We start from the raw sequence: 16,844 nt of genomic DNA, 5'->3' as shown, positions 1-16,844 counted from the left end.
AATGTGAAGAAAATGATATCTGTCCTGTTGGTAAATAACAGCTTGATTAGTTAAAGATTGGCAGATTATCTGCACAGCCTCTAGATAATGAAACTTTGTAGGAAAACATAAACTAAAGAAGAATATGATTTTACTTGTTTTGTTTTAAATTTTACTTTTTAAAAAATGTATTGAAGTTCCAATCTAATGAGAACTACATTTTCCTATAACTGTAGTTTATAAACAAGATTTCATTGTTTAATTCCACTGTGTTAATTTTCTTTGTAAAATATGAGGACAAACTGCAATTTTTTTTTAAATAAAGAAATAACCAAAATCAATTCAGAGTGATAAGTTTCTCATTTCATTAAAAAGGACTTTACTAGAAACCTGACTTGTGCTTGATATCTGGTAGTATAAATGTCACCACAAAGGGTCATACTCAGGGTAAGCATATAGTCATCAGTCTATTATCACTCCGAAACCTCTTTACCTTGGTTGCCTTTTTAAAGGACTAAATGTCAGTATGGGAGAGCATAGCAGAAGCATCATTGTCCGAAATATTTATGAAAGGGCAGGATTCACATTCTTTAGTACTGAAACAGTAACAACTTTATTTAACTAGACTTCTGGGCACAGTAAGCATGAAGCCTTTCATACACCTTCTTAGCATGTGCATAAATTTATGACTTTCACAGAACAACTAATGTATCAGACACCCTGGAACCTGCATCTGAGACAGCAAGGCCCAGTGCACACTTCCTCTGCAGACCAATATTTTATTGTTAATTAAGTGAAACTGTTTCCTTCTTCTAAAACCATAAAGTTCAAATTACACTGGTTTCAAAGCAAGAATTCTATCTATAGTGTGGCACAGCAGGACAATTTTATTTTGTCTCATATCCCAAGTACGTACACACACACACACGCACGCATGCACTTTATGGGGATACACATATCAAACTGTCTCATTTCAACTTGGCTGCTGTTTAACAATGTTAGTTTCCAAGGAACTAACATTTAGTTAATTTACTGAAGGCATTTAACCAGGCAAGTGTGTACTTCTTAATAAAAGGACCTGACCTTACATTATGAAGAAAATTTCATTCAGTGGAGATCAAAACAATGTTTTAAAAATGTACAATCCTGCTAAATGTTTAGACTCATTATAATCAAAGAATTTCCCTCACATCAAGGGTTTGGAAGATAGTAGTAACCTGCAAATTTAAGTTCACTGGACACATTGTAACAGCATTTCCAGAAACTTTCAGATAAAAATATTATTTGAATACCTAGATACTATATACAAAATACTATTTGGATTTCCTGATGTGCACCGTTCCAAAGTGCCTCATTGGAAACTGAACAATTAGAGTGTGAAACAAAAATTACCAAGCATAAAGTAACAGTCTCCAGATTCTAGAGGCAATGCCAATCCTGGTGTAGCAATGTCCCAGGCAACTTTTATGCCGACATGCCAAAGTGCCGGATCTCTGTCCTTTATTGACATCTTGTTGCTTTCATCTACAGTAGGTATTAAATCTATGAAGGAAAAAGAGTAGGGGTTCGGTAAAAGTGATTTGTCATAATCATAGTAAATTTTATTATAATAAATCTGTTTTCCTGAGAGACAACTCCCATATTCAGAAGATAATATAAAATGGACTAATGAATTTATCATACAAAGTCAGTTCTTAAGTGATGAGGGATTTCATGCATTGCAGAAACCCCTCATCAGTATGTCCAACTGTCTGACACAGATGCACAGTAATCTGTCAAGTGACTTCAATTGTGCTGAAAATGTGGAAAGAAAAGGAAATGTAATGAAAAGCCCCAACTGTCTTGGATACTCCATTTCAGGCTGTTCGATCAGAGTACACAAATGAGAAAGTAAGACCTACTCAAGATTGTAAGGGGGAAAAAAAATCAATACCCAATCCTTGACAGGGATATTGTTTAAAAAATTTACTCATATGAATTGGTAGTTAAATTTCACAGTAGTACTTTCAAAATTCAGGAAACAGCATTACTTTGAAGGGATTTTAACATAATGGAGCTTAATAAATATAGCAAAACACCTTTATGGGCTAACTGAATGCCTGTTTGACAGAATTTTCTCAACTTTTGGCAGACATTATCAAACTGCAACACTGTTCCCAATGTCACCAATAAAATGTAGAACTACAATCAAAAGAAGTAATTTCAATCAAAGTTTCCTGGGATTTCCTACTAAATCATTTGGAATGTGCACATTAAAATGACGTTTTTTTGAGTTTTAAAAAGATGGCTTATTGCCAAAACCTAAAGTTCAAGCAGGACATGTAGGTTAGACATTTAAATGTGCTGATTATCACTGGTAACAAATGATTTTGATTATTAAGATCACTTAAGTTGAAGATAATGTAAAACTGAATGCAAATTCTTTTGATTAACACACGTCTTTAACACAACACAACGCTACTAAAGAAACCAGAGAAAATACATTACAAACAACAACAGAAACTGAATGAAGTACTTCTGTTCAAAGCTAACCCCAGTAGTATCTTGAAAGCAAAGTATATGGTAGTAAAATCAGCATGCGGCAACAGCGAGTTCATTTTTGACAAATCACTCCAATAGAGACGATGATGTCAATGACAATAAAAGCATTTATATGAGTGGAAATGTGCACCTGAGGGATTCTGCAATGAACTTTTTTTGTTGCAGGTTTTATATCCTTGGCATCCTACCAGTTAGTTAATTACAATACACACAAGCATTGCAAGCCAAAAAAAGTCCAGGGCAACTTATATAAACAAAATGGATTCCGTAAAATACAGAAACATGAATGCCCACACGTGTCGATTTAACATTTCTACAGTGCTCTAAAACAATTAGCAAACAGTAAATCTAAATTGGTGTACAAGTTTGCAGGTGTGCAGCCTCAATGTGTGAAGAAAGCTTCAGGGGGTGGAAACATTAAAACAGCAAGTAGTAACCCTGTAATACTCCACTCTTTTCCATACTCACCATCACAGCTGTAGTTATACACAGCAACTGTTGACCTTTCCACCAGGTTTTCATCATAATGCCAACTCACAGCCATCTTTCCCATTCCAAAGTATGGTTCCTCTTTCAGAAATTTCATTCTTGAAGGATCCAAGTAGTTCAATAGGGCCACATTAAAAGAGGTTCTATCCTTTAACACAGTTCTGTTGTTGCTTTGTTTATTGTGATAAGTTCTATCTTCCATATATCCCGAGTTCTTAACCACTGTGGAAGTTGCTGTCTTCGCCTCAAATCCAATTTCTTCAACATCAGCTGAACAACGATCCAACAAAATTTTCATTGCTTCCACATGTAAGTATTCATTAAGATCTTTAATAGCTTGGCAGGCTTTACCTATTTCATCACTGTTGTACTTCACCTCAACACCATGAGAAGGCCAAGGTATTGTAAATAGTCTTGTATCCAAGTAACGATATGTGCAGCCAGGATCTCCTATAAGTAGTCGACATACTGATGTAAGCACATCTTTGCCTTTTATTTGAACAAGATCTTGAGAAAAACACTTACAGTCTTGAAGCACTGTCAGTCCCTGTTGGACGTTTTGGTGAATTTCCTGAGGTACACAGCTGGCCCGTTGCAAGTATAATTTGGAATATTTGGCCTTTGACTAAACAGAGCAGAAAAGATTTTCTGAACATTTTTATATTTAATGCATAACTTCTAAAATCTATTCAGTACAGTGCAGGTTACTCTATATATCAAAATTATAATATTTAGTGGTCTATGACCTATGTAACACATGGATAAATATTTAATAACATGGTAAAATTATTATTAAGCATATACCCAGTATGAAATGTGTAAAGCATTGTAAATAAAATATACTTGCATTTACATAGTGCCTTTCATCTCAAAGGCACTTTACAATGAATTAAATATTTTAGGAGTGTTTTCACAGTTGTAATGTAGGAATTTAATGGGAAGCAGCTGTAATGTCACTGAACAAGTCCCAGTCTAATGTTCTGAGAATATGGGTTCAAATTCCACTACGGGAGATACTGAAATTCAAATTCAATAAAAATATGGAATTAAAAGTTAGCCTAATGGCAAATATGTAACCACTATTTCTGATCATAAATTCCCGTTTGGTTCACTAATATCCATTTTCAAAGCAAATCTGCACTCTTATCTTGTTTGGTCGACGTCTAAATCCAGACGCATAGCAATGCAGTTGACTTGCAGAGCCATGGTAATAGGGGACTCCATAGTGAGAGCGACTGAAAGGGGTTTCTGCGGCAGGATTTGAGGATGGTGTGTTGCCTTCCTGGTGCCAGGATTAAGGACATCGCAGACAGAGTGCAGGAAATCCTCAAGGGCGATGGTGAAGAGCCAGACGTGGTGGTGCACGTCGGCACAAATGACGTCAGGAAGAAGAGGAGGGACATTCTACAGCGGGACTTCGGAGAACTTGGAAGGCGGCTGAAAAGCAGGACATCCAGCGTGGTTATCTCCGGTTTGCTTCTGGTTCCTCGGGCTGGAGAGGACAGGAACAGGGAGATAACAGACTTGAATGTGTGGCTGAAGAACTGGTGCAGGAAGCAAGGATTTAAATTCTTGGATCACTGGGGTGTGTTTCGCTGTAAGGATAAATTATACAAGAGGGACGGGTTGCACCTTAATAGGTGGGGGACCAGCATTCTGGCAGGTAGGTTTGACACTGCAGCACAGCTGCGTTTAAACTAAATAGCGGGGAGGGGACGAACTGGAAGTTTAAGAAGGAAGCTAAAGGAAAAGTTAGAAGAGAGGTTAAGACAGACAACGGAATCAATGGGACAGAAAACTCAAAAAAAGGATCATGCCATAATGTCAAGTGAAATAGGGATTGATAGGAAGGGTGCGGGGAGTAACAAATTAAAAATATCATATATGAATGCACAAAGCATTAGAAATAAGGGGGATGAGCTTGAGGCTCATTTGGAAATTGGCAGTTATGATGTTGTGGGGATAACTGAGACATGGCTTCAAGCGGACAGGGCCTGGAAAATGAATATTCAAGGCTATACGTACTATCGCAAGGACAGACTGACTGGCAGAGGTGGTGGGGTGACCCTGTTGGTGAGAAACGATATTCAGTCCCTTGCGTGGGGGAACCTAGAATCGGGGATGTAGAGTCAGTATGGATAGAGCTGAGAAATTCTAAGGGTAGAAAGACCCTAATGGGAGTTATCTACAGGCCTCCAAAACAGGAGCCTGGATGTAGTGTGTAAGTTGAATAAGGAGCTGAAATTGGCCTGTCACAAAGATATTACTACAGCTGTTATGGAGGATTTCAACAAGCAGGTAGACTGGGAGAATCAGGATGGTACTGGACCCCAAGAAAGGGAGTTTGTGGAGTGCCTCAGATATGAATTCTTAGAACAGCTTGTGTTGGAGCCTACCAGGGAGAAAGCAATTCTGGATCTGGTGTTGTGCAACGAACCGGATTTGATCAGGGACCTCGAAGTAAAGGAGCCATTAGGAGGTAGTGACCACAATATAATAAGCTTTAATCTGCAGTTTGAAAGGGAGAGGGTAGAATCGGAAATGACAATATTTCAGTTGAATAAGGGGAACTATGGAGCTACGAAGGAGGAGCTGGCCAATGTTCAATGGTGCAATACCCTAGCAGGGATGGCAGTGGAACAACAATGGCAGGTATTTCTGGGTATAATGCAGAAGATGCAGGATCAGTTCATTCCAAAAAGGAAGAAAGATCCTAAGGGGAGGCAGGAGTGGCCGTGGCTGATGAGGGAAGTTAAGGACCACATAAAGACAAAAGGGAAAAAGTATAACATAGCAAAGATGAGTGGGAAATCGGAGGACTGGGAAGCTTTTAAAGAACGTCATAAGATAACTAAAAAGGAAATACGCAAAGAAAAAATAAAGTACAAAGGTAAACTGGCCAAAAATATAAAGGAGGATAGTAAAGGCTTTTTTAGGTGTGTCAAAAGGGAAAAAAAAGGGTTAAGACTAAAATTGGGCCCTTGAAGACAGAAACGGGTGAAGTTATTACGGGGAACAAAGAAATGGCAGAAGAGTCGAATTGGTACTTTATATCAGTCTTCACTGGGGAAGACACGAGCAATCTCCCAGATGTAATAGAAGCTGAAGGACCTGAACAAAAGGGAATTTATATTAGGCAGGAAATGATGTTGGAGAGACTGTTAGGTCTGAAGGCTGATAAGTCCCCGGGACCTGATGGTCTGTATCCCAGGGTACTGAAGGAGGTGGCTCTAGAAATCGTGGATGCATTGGTGATCATTTTCCAATTTCTATTGATTCAGGATCAGTTCCTGCGGATTGGAGGGTGGCTAATGTTGTCCCACTGTTTAATAAAGGAGGGAGAGAGAAAACAGAGAATTATGGACCAGTTAGTCTGACCTCAGTGGTTGGGAAAAATGCTGGAGTCAATTATAAAGGACAAAATTACGACACATCTGGATAGCAGTAACGGGATAGGTCAGAGTCAGCATGGAGTTATGAAGAGGAAATCATGCTTGACTAATCTTCTGGAATTTTTCGAGGATGTAACTCTGAAGATGGACAAGGGAGATCCAGTGGATGTAGCATACCTGGACTTTCAGAAAGCCTTTGATAAAGTCCCACATAGGAGGTTCATGAGCAAAATTAGGGCACATGGTAAATGGGGACAAATACTGACATGGATTGAAAACTGGTTAGCTGACAGGAAACAAAGTAGTGATAAATGGCTCCCTTTCGGAATGTGCCACAGGGATCAGTGCTGGAACCACAGCTTTTTACAATATAAATTAATGAGAATAGCTCACAGGTCGGCGCAACATCGAGGGCTGAAGGGCCTGTTCTGCGCTGCATTGTTCTATGTTCTATGATATAGATGAAGGTATTAAAAGTATTATTAGCAAATTTGCTGATGACACAAAGCTGGGTGGCAGGGTGAAATGTGAGGAGGATTTAGGAGAATACAGGGTGACATGGACAGGCTAGGTGAGTGGACAGATGCATGGCAGATGCAGTTTAATGTGGATAAATGTGTGGTTATCCATTTTGGTGGCAAGAACAGGAAGGCAGATGACTACCTAAATGGAGTCAAGTTAGGTAAAGGGGCAGTACAATGAGATCTAGGTGTTTTTATACATCAGTCGGCAATGAAAGCAAGCATGCAGGAACAGCAGGCAGTGAAGAAAGCTAATAGCATACTGGCCTTCATAACAAAAGGGATTGAGTATAGAAGCAAAGAGGTCCTTCTGCAGCTGTACAGAGCCCTGGTGAGACCGCACTTGGAATATTGTGCACAGTTTTGGTCTCCAAATTTGAGGAAAGACATTCTGGCTATTGAGGGAGTGCAGCGTAGGTTCACAAGGTCAATTCCCGGAATGGCGAGACTATCTTACACTGAAAGATTGGAGCGACTGGGCTTATATGCCGTTGAGTTTAGAAGGCTGAGGGGGGATCTGATTGAGACGTATAAAATTATTAAAGGATTGGACACTCTGGAGGTAGGAAGCATGTTTCCGCTGATGGGGGAGTCCTGAACCAGAGGACACAGTTTAAAAATAAGGGATAGGCCACTTAGAACAGAGATGAGGAGAAACTACTTCACCCAGAGAGTGGTGGGTGTATGGAATGCTCTGCCACAGAAGGTTGTGGAGGCCAAGTCTCTGGATACTTTCAAGAAAGAGTTGGATAGAGCTCTTAAGGATAGTGGAATCAAGAGTTATGGGGATAAGGCAGGAACATGATACTGATTGAGGATGATCAGCCATGATCATAATGAATGGTGGTGTAGGCTCGAAGGGCAGAATGGCCGACTTCTGCACCTATTGCCTATTGACTTTTCACCATCATCCAAAAAGTCCTAATAATCCACTCAGCTCATGGAAAATAAGGGATAGCCAATAAATATTAACCCAACCAGCAATGCCACCCACCACCCCCATGAAGAAAACAATGTGGCAGCCAATTTATTCACAGAAAGGTCCCACAAAGCAATGTTAACTGGGTAATGTGATTTTTGTGATGCTGATTGAGAAATAAAAATAGCCAGGACAGTGCACTTCTTCAGAATAGTCACAGAATTTTTCATTTATTCCTAAGAGGTCAAACAGGATCTTGGTTTAACATCATCTGAAACAAGACACATCTGACAAAGCCACTCTTCTTCAGTACTATACGTAAGTGTCAGGTTAGATTTTTGTTTTCAAGTCTTGGAATAAGACTTGAACCTGGACTCAGAAAAAAGCATGCAATCACTGACCCAAGACCGATACTCCAGTTCAATGACGAGATGAGTAAAATCCCAATGGCAACGTTTCAGATTGGCAGCAAAAGTATAGAGGAGATACTTGCTACCATATTATTATTACATCTCTGCGTAATAACAGAGGGTTACAGCACAGAAAAATTATGAGTAATAAATTATACTAATATATCTTACATCTACTGACACAATGTAGCAATAATTAAACAAGTGGATGTATACCTGTGAAGCTAAAAGCAATGCACTTCATAGTACATTGAAAACAATAAGAACTCTTAAAACTGACATCTCGAAATTAAAGTGTCAATATTTTGGCAACTTTATCAGGGCCAAATAACGAGAGAGATCTATTCTCAAAGGGCAGGAAAAAGAGGGGTTGATCTAGTTATTACTAGATGACAGGTGTCACAGATTACTGGAGGCAAGCTATAGTGGATGCTGCATCTTGCATCAAGACTTGAATAAAACAAATTCCAATGGGGTGTGCAAGCCAGAATAACCAGCAGTCCTGAAAATAAACTCACAGGACAGTGGTGAGGAGGCAGGTGTTTGCAATAGTAAGACTTCGAGTCATAGAGATGTACAGCATGGAAACAGACCTTTCAGTCCAACCCGTCCATGCTGACCAGATATCCCAACCCAATCTAGTCCCACCTGCCAGCACCTGGCCCATATCCCTCCAAACCCTTCCTATTCATATACCCATCCAAATGCCTCTTAAATGTTGCAGTTGTACCAGCCTCCACCACTTCCTCTGGCAGCTCATTCCATACACGTACCACCCTCTGCGTGAAAAAGTTGCCCCGTAGGTCTCTTTTATATCTTTCCCCTCTCACCCTATACCTATGCCCTCTCGCTCTGGACTCCCTGACCCCAGGGAAAAGACTTTGTCTATTTATCCTATCCATGCCCCTCATAATTTTGTAAACCTCTATAAGGTTACCCCTCAGCCTTGAATTTCATTTCGCAACGTTATGGTTGTGTTGCAAAAATCCTATCAGAACCCACAGACTGTCGATTTAGGACACTTCATATCTTCATTCATGATTATATTAAATTTGCTAAAATTAAAAATGAAAGTGATTTTTAAAGTCACAAATTTGTATTTTATCTCGGTATGATTATTAGGAATGATGGAATTATTTGCAGTAATTAAATGGGCTTTCAAGGCTTCAGAACCAATGAGCATTTAAAACAGGTTTACCAGTTGTTCATACTCCACATGTTTAGGTGTTAAATATGGAAGCTTTCGGTCTTTAATTTCCTTCAGCAGCTTCTGTCTCTGTTCGAAAAGTACACCATAGAAGAAATTAGTTTCAAACAAAACGGACACAAAGCATTATCATTTTTTAACATTAAGCAGCCAATATTTCCTCCCATTATCATTTAAAATTATGTTTTACAAGTGATCTTTTGCAAAACTTCTAACTATTTATGATAATATGAAGCAACATTAATTATGGCAAATCTTCAAACCTTTAAAACCTCCTTATACTGTTAATTTAAAAGCATGGATTATTGCAGAGATTTTTCAATTTTTATTTTTTTGCACCAAACAACAGGAGAATATTAATTCAGGGACCATGGTCTTAGAATAATTTCTGAAGAAAATCAATAAAGAACTTTTGTTATTTTTATCACTTTAAAATGTGACGATGAAATCACAGTCAAGCAAATTAACAACTCTTAAAATATGCACACTACACAGCCCTTATAACAGCCTCAACAGCACTTCCAAAAGTAATTTTATCACAACACACTGTCAAACAATTTTAGAAGGGAAACATTATTAACATTATTGTGTTATTGGTATTGTATTGTGACAATTGCATGAAATGGTTTCATTGTGTTCTTTATATCACAGTAGTTATATTCTGCTATCACAGATTAAATAGGATGACCATTTTAGATCTAAGTTTTGGAACAAAGGTAGCAATTGTTTTCAGAGGGAGGCATCAATATTCACGACAAAATCAGTATTTCATACCCAAAGCAATATGAGAATCTATTAGTGATAATAAATAACATCTGATTTTGAACTTTCCACGTTTGTCCTTGTATTCTTCAAAATTTAACTTCCCAAGTATTGCATTCTTAAATTATTTGCAGGATTACATTTTATCTAGTAATTTGTGTTCAAGTGCAGTTCCGATTAAATGAATATATGCAGGATCAGAATTGTTGCGAAAGATAAAAATGTTATTAAAAATGTAGAGTTTCTCATATTACCTGACACGCATATCTAGGTTGACAGAGAGCAGCAATCAAGTTTTTGTACTGAACAAGAGTTACTATTCATTTCCATTAATTCGATTATAGCAACAGGTAAATGATTATAAACAATCAGCATATAATGTTACTAATTAAAACTCTAATCCCTTTATAAACTCTGCTCTTACATGCAAACAGCCAAAAGAAACAGGTTTTAATATATTATGGATAGCAAAGCTAATTGAATAGCATTTGTCCCTACGTATTGTGGTTGAGGTGACTTTCATGACTCTTCTACTGGCCAGTACATTGCTTCAGTCATCTTTCTTCAGTTGCTTCCATTAGATGGTGACAGACTCAAAATGGTTGGTTCTCGTATATAGCCTGATTTATCAGTTAAAAGTCACCACACACGATAACTGTTAGAGGAAAGGTAAATTGGTTTTCTACGTGTTTATATGAGTTTTAAGTGCAGATAACAGGGAGATGGCTGCTGACGTGGGGACAAACTGAACATGTTCTCCCTGTAACTTATTTACTAGCTCCAAGCTACTGAGTTATCGGAGATCTCATCACACAATTGTTGGCCATCAAAAAAGTCTCTGATAACCAGTCACTTGTTCATAGACCAATCAACTTCTTGTTGCCAACAAAAGGTACTTCAGTACACCCACCTCAGCTCTAAATGTTCTGTCACTGGAACTTCAATTGCTACTTCTTCAACAGCTGTTTACATGATGTTGGCATCAGGGTCAGGTTACATACCTTCAAAACTGAAGCCACACTTTCAAACATTTTTTTTTAAAACAACTCTTCCTCATTTCAGCCCCAAGCTTTTCAAAACAGAAAATATGTCCTTGCATGATCTTTTTTTAAATCACGGAAATATATTGTAAACAGAGCTGGCAAGGATTTGGATGTGGTATTGATAAACAATACAGCAAAGGAAAACACCACATTCTGTACTTTATTTAACACATGGCAGTAGAAACAGCAAAGGATTTCCTGTAAATGGCAAAGTCATCACTGACCAATAAAGGAAATTTCAAAACAAAGTTTGACTAATTTGGCAGGTAAACTGGAGTTAAATTTGAAAATGGAAATAAGAGAATAGGCAGATAAACATTCAGCAACGAGAGTGTTACAAGTGAGAGATGAAGAATTGATATTGTTACCTTTACAAGGTGAACCTCAAAGTTAAATTCAGTCATAGAGTCATAAAGTCATAGAGATGTACAGCACGAAAACAGACCCTTCGATGCAACCCATCCATGCCAAGCCGTTATCCCAACCCAATCTAGTCCCACCTGCCAGCACCCAACCCATATCCCTCCAAACCTTCCTATGCATATACCCATCCAAATGCCTTTTAAATGTTGCAATTGTACCAACCTCCACCACTTCCTCTGGCAGCTCAGTCCATACACGTACCACCCTTTGCGTGAAAACGTTGCACCTTAGGTCCCTTTCATATCTTTCCCCTCTCACCCTAAACCTATGCCCTCTAGTTCTGGACTCCCCAAGCCAGGGAAAAGACTTTGCCTATTTATCTTATCCATGCCCCTCATAATTTTGTAAATCTCTATAAGGTCACCCCTCAGCCTCCGACACTCCAGGGAAAACAGCTCCAGCCTGTTCAGCCTCTCCCTATAGCTCAGATCCTCAAACATTGGCAACATCCTTGTAAATCTTTTCTGAACCCTTTCAAGTTTCACAATATCTTTCTGATAGGAAGGAGATCAGAATTGCACGCAATATTCCAACAGTGGCCTAACCAATGTCCTGTACAGCCGTAACATGACCTCCCAACTCCTATACTCAATACTCTGACCAATAAAGGAAAGCATATGAAACGCCTTCTTCACTATCCTATCTACCTGCGACTCCACTTTCAAGGTGCTTTGAACTTGCACTCCAAAGTCTCTTTGATCAGCAACACTCCCTCAGATCTTACCATTAAATGTATAAGTCCTGCTAAGATTTGTTTTCCCAAAAATGCAGCACCTCGCATTTATCTAAATTAAACTCCATCTGCCACTTCTCAGTCCATTGAGTCATCTGATCAAGATCCTGTTGTAATCTGAGGTAACCTTCTTCGCTGTTGACTATACCTCCAATTTTGGTGTCATCTGCAAACTTACTAACTCTACCTCTTATGTTCACATCCAAATCATTTACATAAATGATGAAAAGGAGAGGACCCAGTACCAATCCTTGCGGCACTCCACTGGTCACAGGTCTCCAGTCTGAAAAGCAACCCTCACCTGTGACTAACGATGATACAAATATCTCAGCAAGAGGTCCAGCAATCACTCCTCTAGCTTCCACAGAGCTCTAGGGTACCCCCTGATCAGGTCCTGGGGATTTATCCAGCTTTATGCATTTCAAGACATTCAGCACTTCCTCCTCTGTAATATGGACATTTTTCAAGATGCCCCATCTATTTCGCTGCATTCTATATCTTCCATATCCTTTTCCACAGTAAGTACTGATGCAAAATACTTGTTTAGTATCTCCCCCATTTTCTGCGGCTCCACACAAAGGCTGCCTTGCTAATCTTTGAGGGACCCAATTCTCTTCCTAGTTACACTTTTGTCCTTAATGTATTTGTAAAAACCCTTTGGAGTCTTCTTAGCTCTATTTGCCAAAGCTATCTCATGTCCCCTTTTTGCCCTCCTGATTTCCCTTTTAAGTATACTCCTACTGCCTTTATACTGTACAAAGGATTCACTTGATCTATCCTGTCTATACCGGAGATATGCTTCCTTCTTTTTCTTAACCAAACCCTCAATTTCTTTAGTCATCCAACATTCCCTATACCTACCAGCCTTTCCTTTCACCCTGACAGGAATATACTTTCTCTGGATTCTCGTTATCACATTTCTGAAGGCTTCCCATTTTCCAGCCGTCTCTTTACCTGCGAATATCTGCCCCCAATCAGCTTTTGAAAGTTCTTGCCCAATACTGTCAAAATTGGCCTTTCTCCAATTTAGAACTTCAACTTTTAGATCTGGTCTATACTTTTCTATCACTATTTTAAAACTAATAGAATTATGGTGGCTGGCCCCAAAGTGCTCCCCCACTGACACCTCAGTCACCTGCCCTGCCTTATTTCCCAAGAGTAGGTCAAGTCTTGCACCTTCTCTAGTAGGTACATCCACATACTGAATCAGAAAATATTCTTGTACACACTTAACAAATTCCTCTCCAACTAAATCCTTAACACTATGGCAGTCCCAGTCTATGTTTGGAAAGTTAAAATCCCCTACCATAACCTTACGATAGCTGAGATCTCCTTACAAATTTGTTTCTCAATTTCCCCTGACCATTAGGAGGTCTATAGAAAAATCCCAATAAGGTGATCATCCCTTTCTTATTTCTCAATTCCATCCAACTAACTTCCCTGGATGTATTTCCAGGATTATCCTCCCTCAGTACAGCTGTAATGCTCTCCCTTATCAAAAACACCACTCCCCCTCCTCTCTTGCCTCCCTTTCTATCCTTCATGTAGCATTTGCATCCTGGAACATTACAGTCATCTACATGTAGTATCTGGGAGGGTTAGTAAAGTGACTTATCGAATAAATGTTGATCATCTTAGGAAGACGAATCAATTATATAATATAAATGTACTTCAAAGATATTATCACAGGGAAGAGGATAAGGAGGAACAAGTGTCAAGGTGGTAAGAGTAGTGGAAAATGACAGAGATAATGAAAGCACACCTCCTATAACATGGAAATACTTGGAGAGTTAGACATAATTTTTTTTCATATTTAAAGAAGAGCAACTGAAAAATCAGACTACTGAGAGAGTATGAGGTCATCTATAGAGATACCGCCTGGATGATGTACTACATTGGCTAGACATGATTTGCACAAAGGAGAGTCAAGACGATAAAACAACATCCTTATCAACTAAGCCCAGAAAACAAGCTCAGGTGGAAATACATTCAATGTACGCTGATAAACTACTTGATTGAAAGCAACTGGAATTCACCAAGTGTTGGTTCCTAAACCAGATGGATCATTTAGATGGTTTAGAGATTATCGAAAGCTAAAAGCAGTTCGCAAACAGATGGGTACCCAATTCCACAGTCAGCGACTGCATTGATAGAGTTGGCAGTGTCTCATTCTTTTTAAGATTGATCTGTTGAAGGGATATTGGCAAGTGCCATTAACATCAATGGTTAAAGAAATTTCTGCTTTTGTTACATCAAATTGGTGATGCCACTTGGATTAAAGAGTGTCCCAGCTACATTCCAGAGGCTTATGACTCAATTTGTAGCCGAGGTTCATAACTGCCAAGTGTATTTAGATGATGCTGTAGATTATAGTAGCCCTTGGAAAGAGCTTGTAAGACAGGTCAAAACCCTGTTTAATCAATTACATTTAACTGCTCTAGTGATAAATTTCGCCATAAGCGAAATTGTGAAAGCAAGGATGAATTACTTTGGCCATGCTGTTGGGCAAGAATAGTGAAAATGAAGGCCTCTGTGTCCTAAAATTAAGTGAGGAAATATGAGGGTTTTGGAATGTGTGGAGTTTACAGGAAATTTCTGTTTAATTTTATTAGGATAGAGTACCTTTAATAACTGGTCAAAGAAACAAGCAAAAGTGGTATTGTCAGCATATGGCCAAGAAGCATTTGAGAAAGTGAAGGCTATTTTAATAAATGACCTTGTGTTGGCCACCCTGATTTTCCAAATATTTCAAAATGGCAATTGATGCTAGCGATTTGGGAATGGGTCCTGTCTTGTATAGGATAATAAGTCAGGAATAGAGAAGCCAGTAGGGTACCTAAGAATATAAACCAGTATCAGAAGCAATACTCTATCATGGAAAAAGAGACCTTTGGATTGATGTTAGCTCTTCAACATTTTGGTGTCTACATACTACATGGAATCCAGAAAATACATATTTACTTTGATCATAATCCATTAACATTCATTAAAAATTTTAAAAATTGAATGGAGTATTTTTTGCAATCATTTAATATACAAATAGACATCAAATATAGCACAATAATCAATCCACCACAATGGAATGCGCATCAGTGTTGGAGGTTTTTATTTCTAAAGTATAAATATGCGTAGAAAAATGCAAATAGCTCTCACAGAGATAGATTTTTCCACTGCACACAGCAGATTATTGGCAATAATTCAATCATAAATTACACTTGTATTTATTCCTTAGGATGTAGAGCTTATCGCTTCATTTTCATACAAAAGCAGTACTAGGGTAGTTGGATCATATTCTTTGCTGACTTTTATTTGGTGCTGCTTAAATTCTCTATTGACCTACATTGTTGCGCTAAAACAATGGCGTGAATGGACTTGTATATTGACAGTCTTAATTCTGCACGTTTTAAATACAACTTTGAGAAACAACAGCTGAGTATTTGAATTAAAATATATTCAGTTTTGGTTATTTCCTAATCTTTGAAAGAAATCCATCCACAGTATAAGCCAACAAATTTTCTTAAGGTCATAAAAGTGCCACAATACCAAATTTTATCATTCTCACTACAACTGAGGTTGGCTGCTTTTTCAAAGAAGGTTTTTACTAAAGTTTATTCATATTGTTTTGAATAAAATCCTTTTACCTCATAAAATCTGAATTGAATGTCTGACACCTGTTTTGAGCAGACAACTAGCTGGCAAAATGTTAATGATGTTTGGCTGTTAAATTGGATCAGGCATTTAATTGTAGATTACAGCTGGGCAGCCCAGATGACCGACTGGCTTTCCATTCAAAAGTTAAAATTACTCCTTAATTATTCTGAAGACAGTTCAGGAAATAAGAAGTAATAAGGATGTTGACAATGAAGTCCTAATCACTTTATGAGATAGAATAAACATCAAGAGGGGACATATAAATATATACACCGAATGTGGTGTTAAACTGATAATGTAAAAACAATCAGATTATTAAGCTGCACAGCGACCATTGAACTATAGTTTTGTTATAACCCTCTTGGGGGGAGGACTGTAAACCAATGTAACTAAATTTATTGAATGAGCCCCAGATGTAGAAATTACCAACAAGATTTTACTTTTTATGGCTTTTACTTTAACATAAATCAGAACTATTACAAATTACACGTGAATTAACAAGCAAATGGTGCCTCAAATAAAAAAGGTAAATGTAATTTTAAGAGTCAATCAAAAATTTAGATGAGGAAGGCATGGTGGCTATGTTTTCAGATAGCACCCAGATAGGTAGGAAAGCATTTGTTAAAAAGACAGGGATGTGTCAAGTGGATATACAGTAGATAGGCTGAGTAAGTGGCAAAATCTGGCAGTTGGGAGTAATAATGTGGGAAAACGTAAAGTTGCTCATTTTGGCAGGTAGAATAAAAAAGTTAGGGGACAGTATTTTAAAACTGG

The 16,844-nt window shown here is 38.2% G+C and overlaps 1 protein-coding gene across 4 annotated transcripts in view; it reads right to left on the bottom strand.

Annotated features, from left to right (window-relative positions):
* fto (FTO alpha-ketoglutarate dependent dioxygenase) overlaps positions 1-16,844 on the bottom strand; it is a 414,204-nt gene that overhangs the window by 312,487 nt on the left and 84,873 nt on the right. For 3 of the 4 annotated variants that reach the window (XM_072547378.1, XM_072547377.1, XM_072547379.1), the window contains exons 2-4: positions 9,450-9,527; positions 2,989-3,634; positions 1,372-1,521 (exon numbers count right to left, since the gene is read on the bottom strand). In XM_072547378.1, the coding sequence (XP_072403479.1) occupies positions 1,372-1,521; positions 2,989-3,634; positions 9,450-9,527 (874 nt within the window). The remainder of the gene's footprint in view (positions 1-1,371; positions 1,522-2,988; positions 3,635-9,449; positions 9,528-16,844) is intronic. The other variant, XM_072547380.1, reaches the window with a different exon arrangement.

The sequence above is a fragment of the Chiloscyllium punctatum genome, chromosome 26 (genome assembly GCF_047496795.1).
Source record: "Chiloscyllium punctatum isolate Juve2018m chromosome 26, sChiPun1.3, whole genome shotgun sequence".
In the NCBI taxonomy this organism is placed as follows: Eukaryota; Metazoa; Chordata; class Chondrichthyes; order Orectolobiformes; family Hemiscylliidae; genus Chiloscyllium; species Chiloscyllium punctatum.
This window is presented reverse-complemented; position numbering and strand designations above follow the sequence as displayed.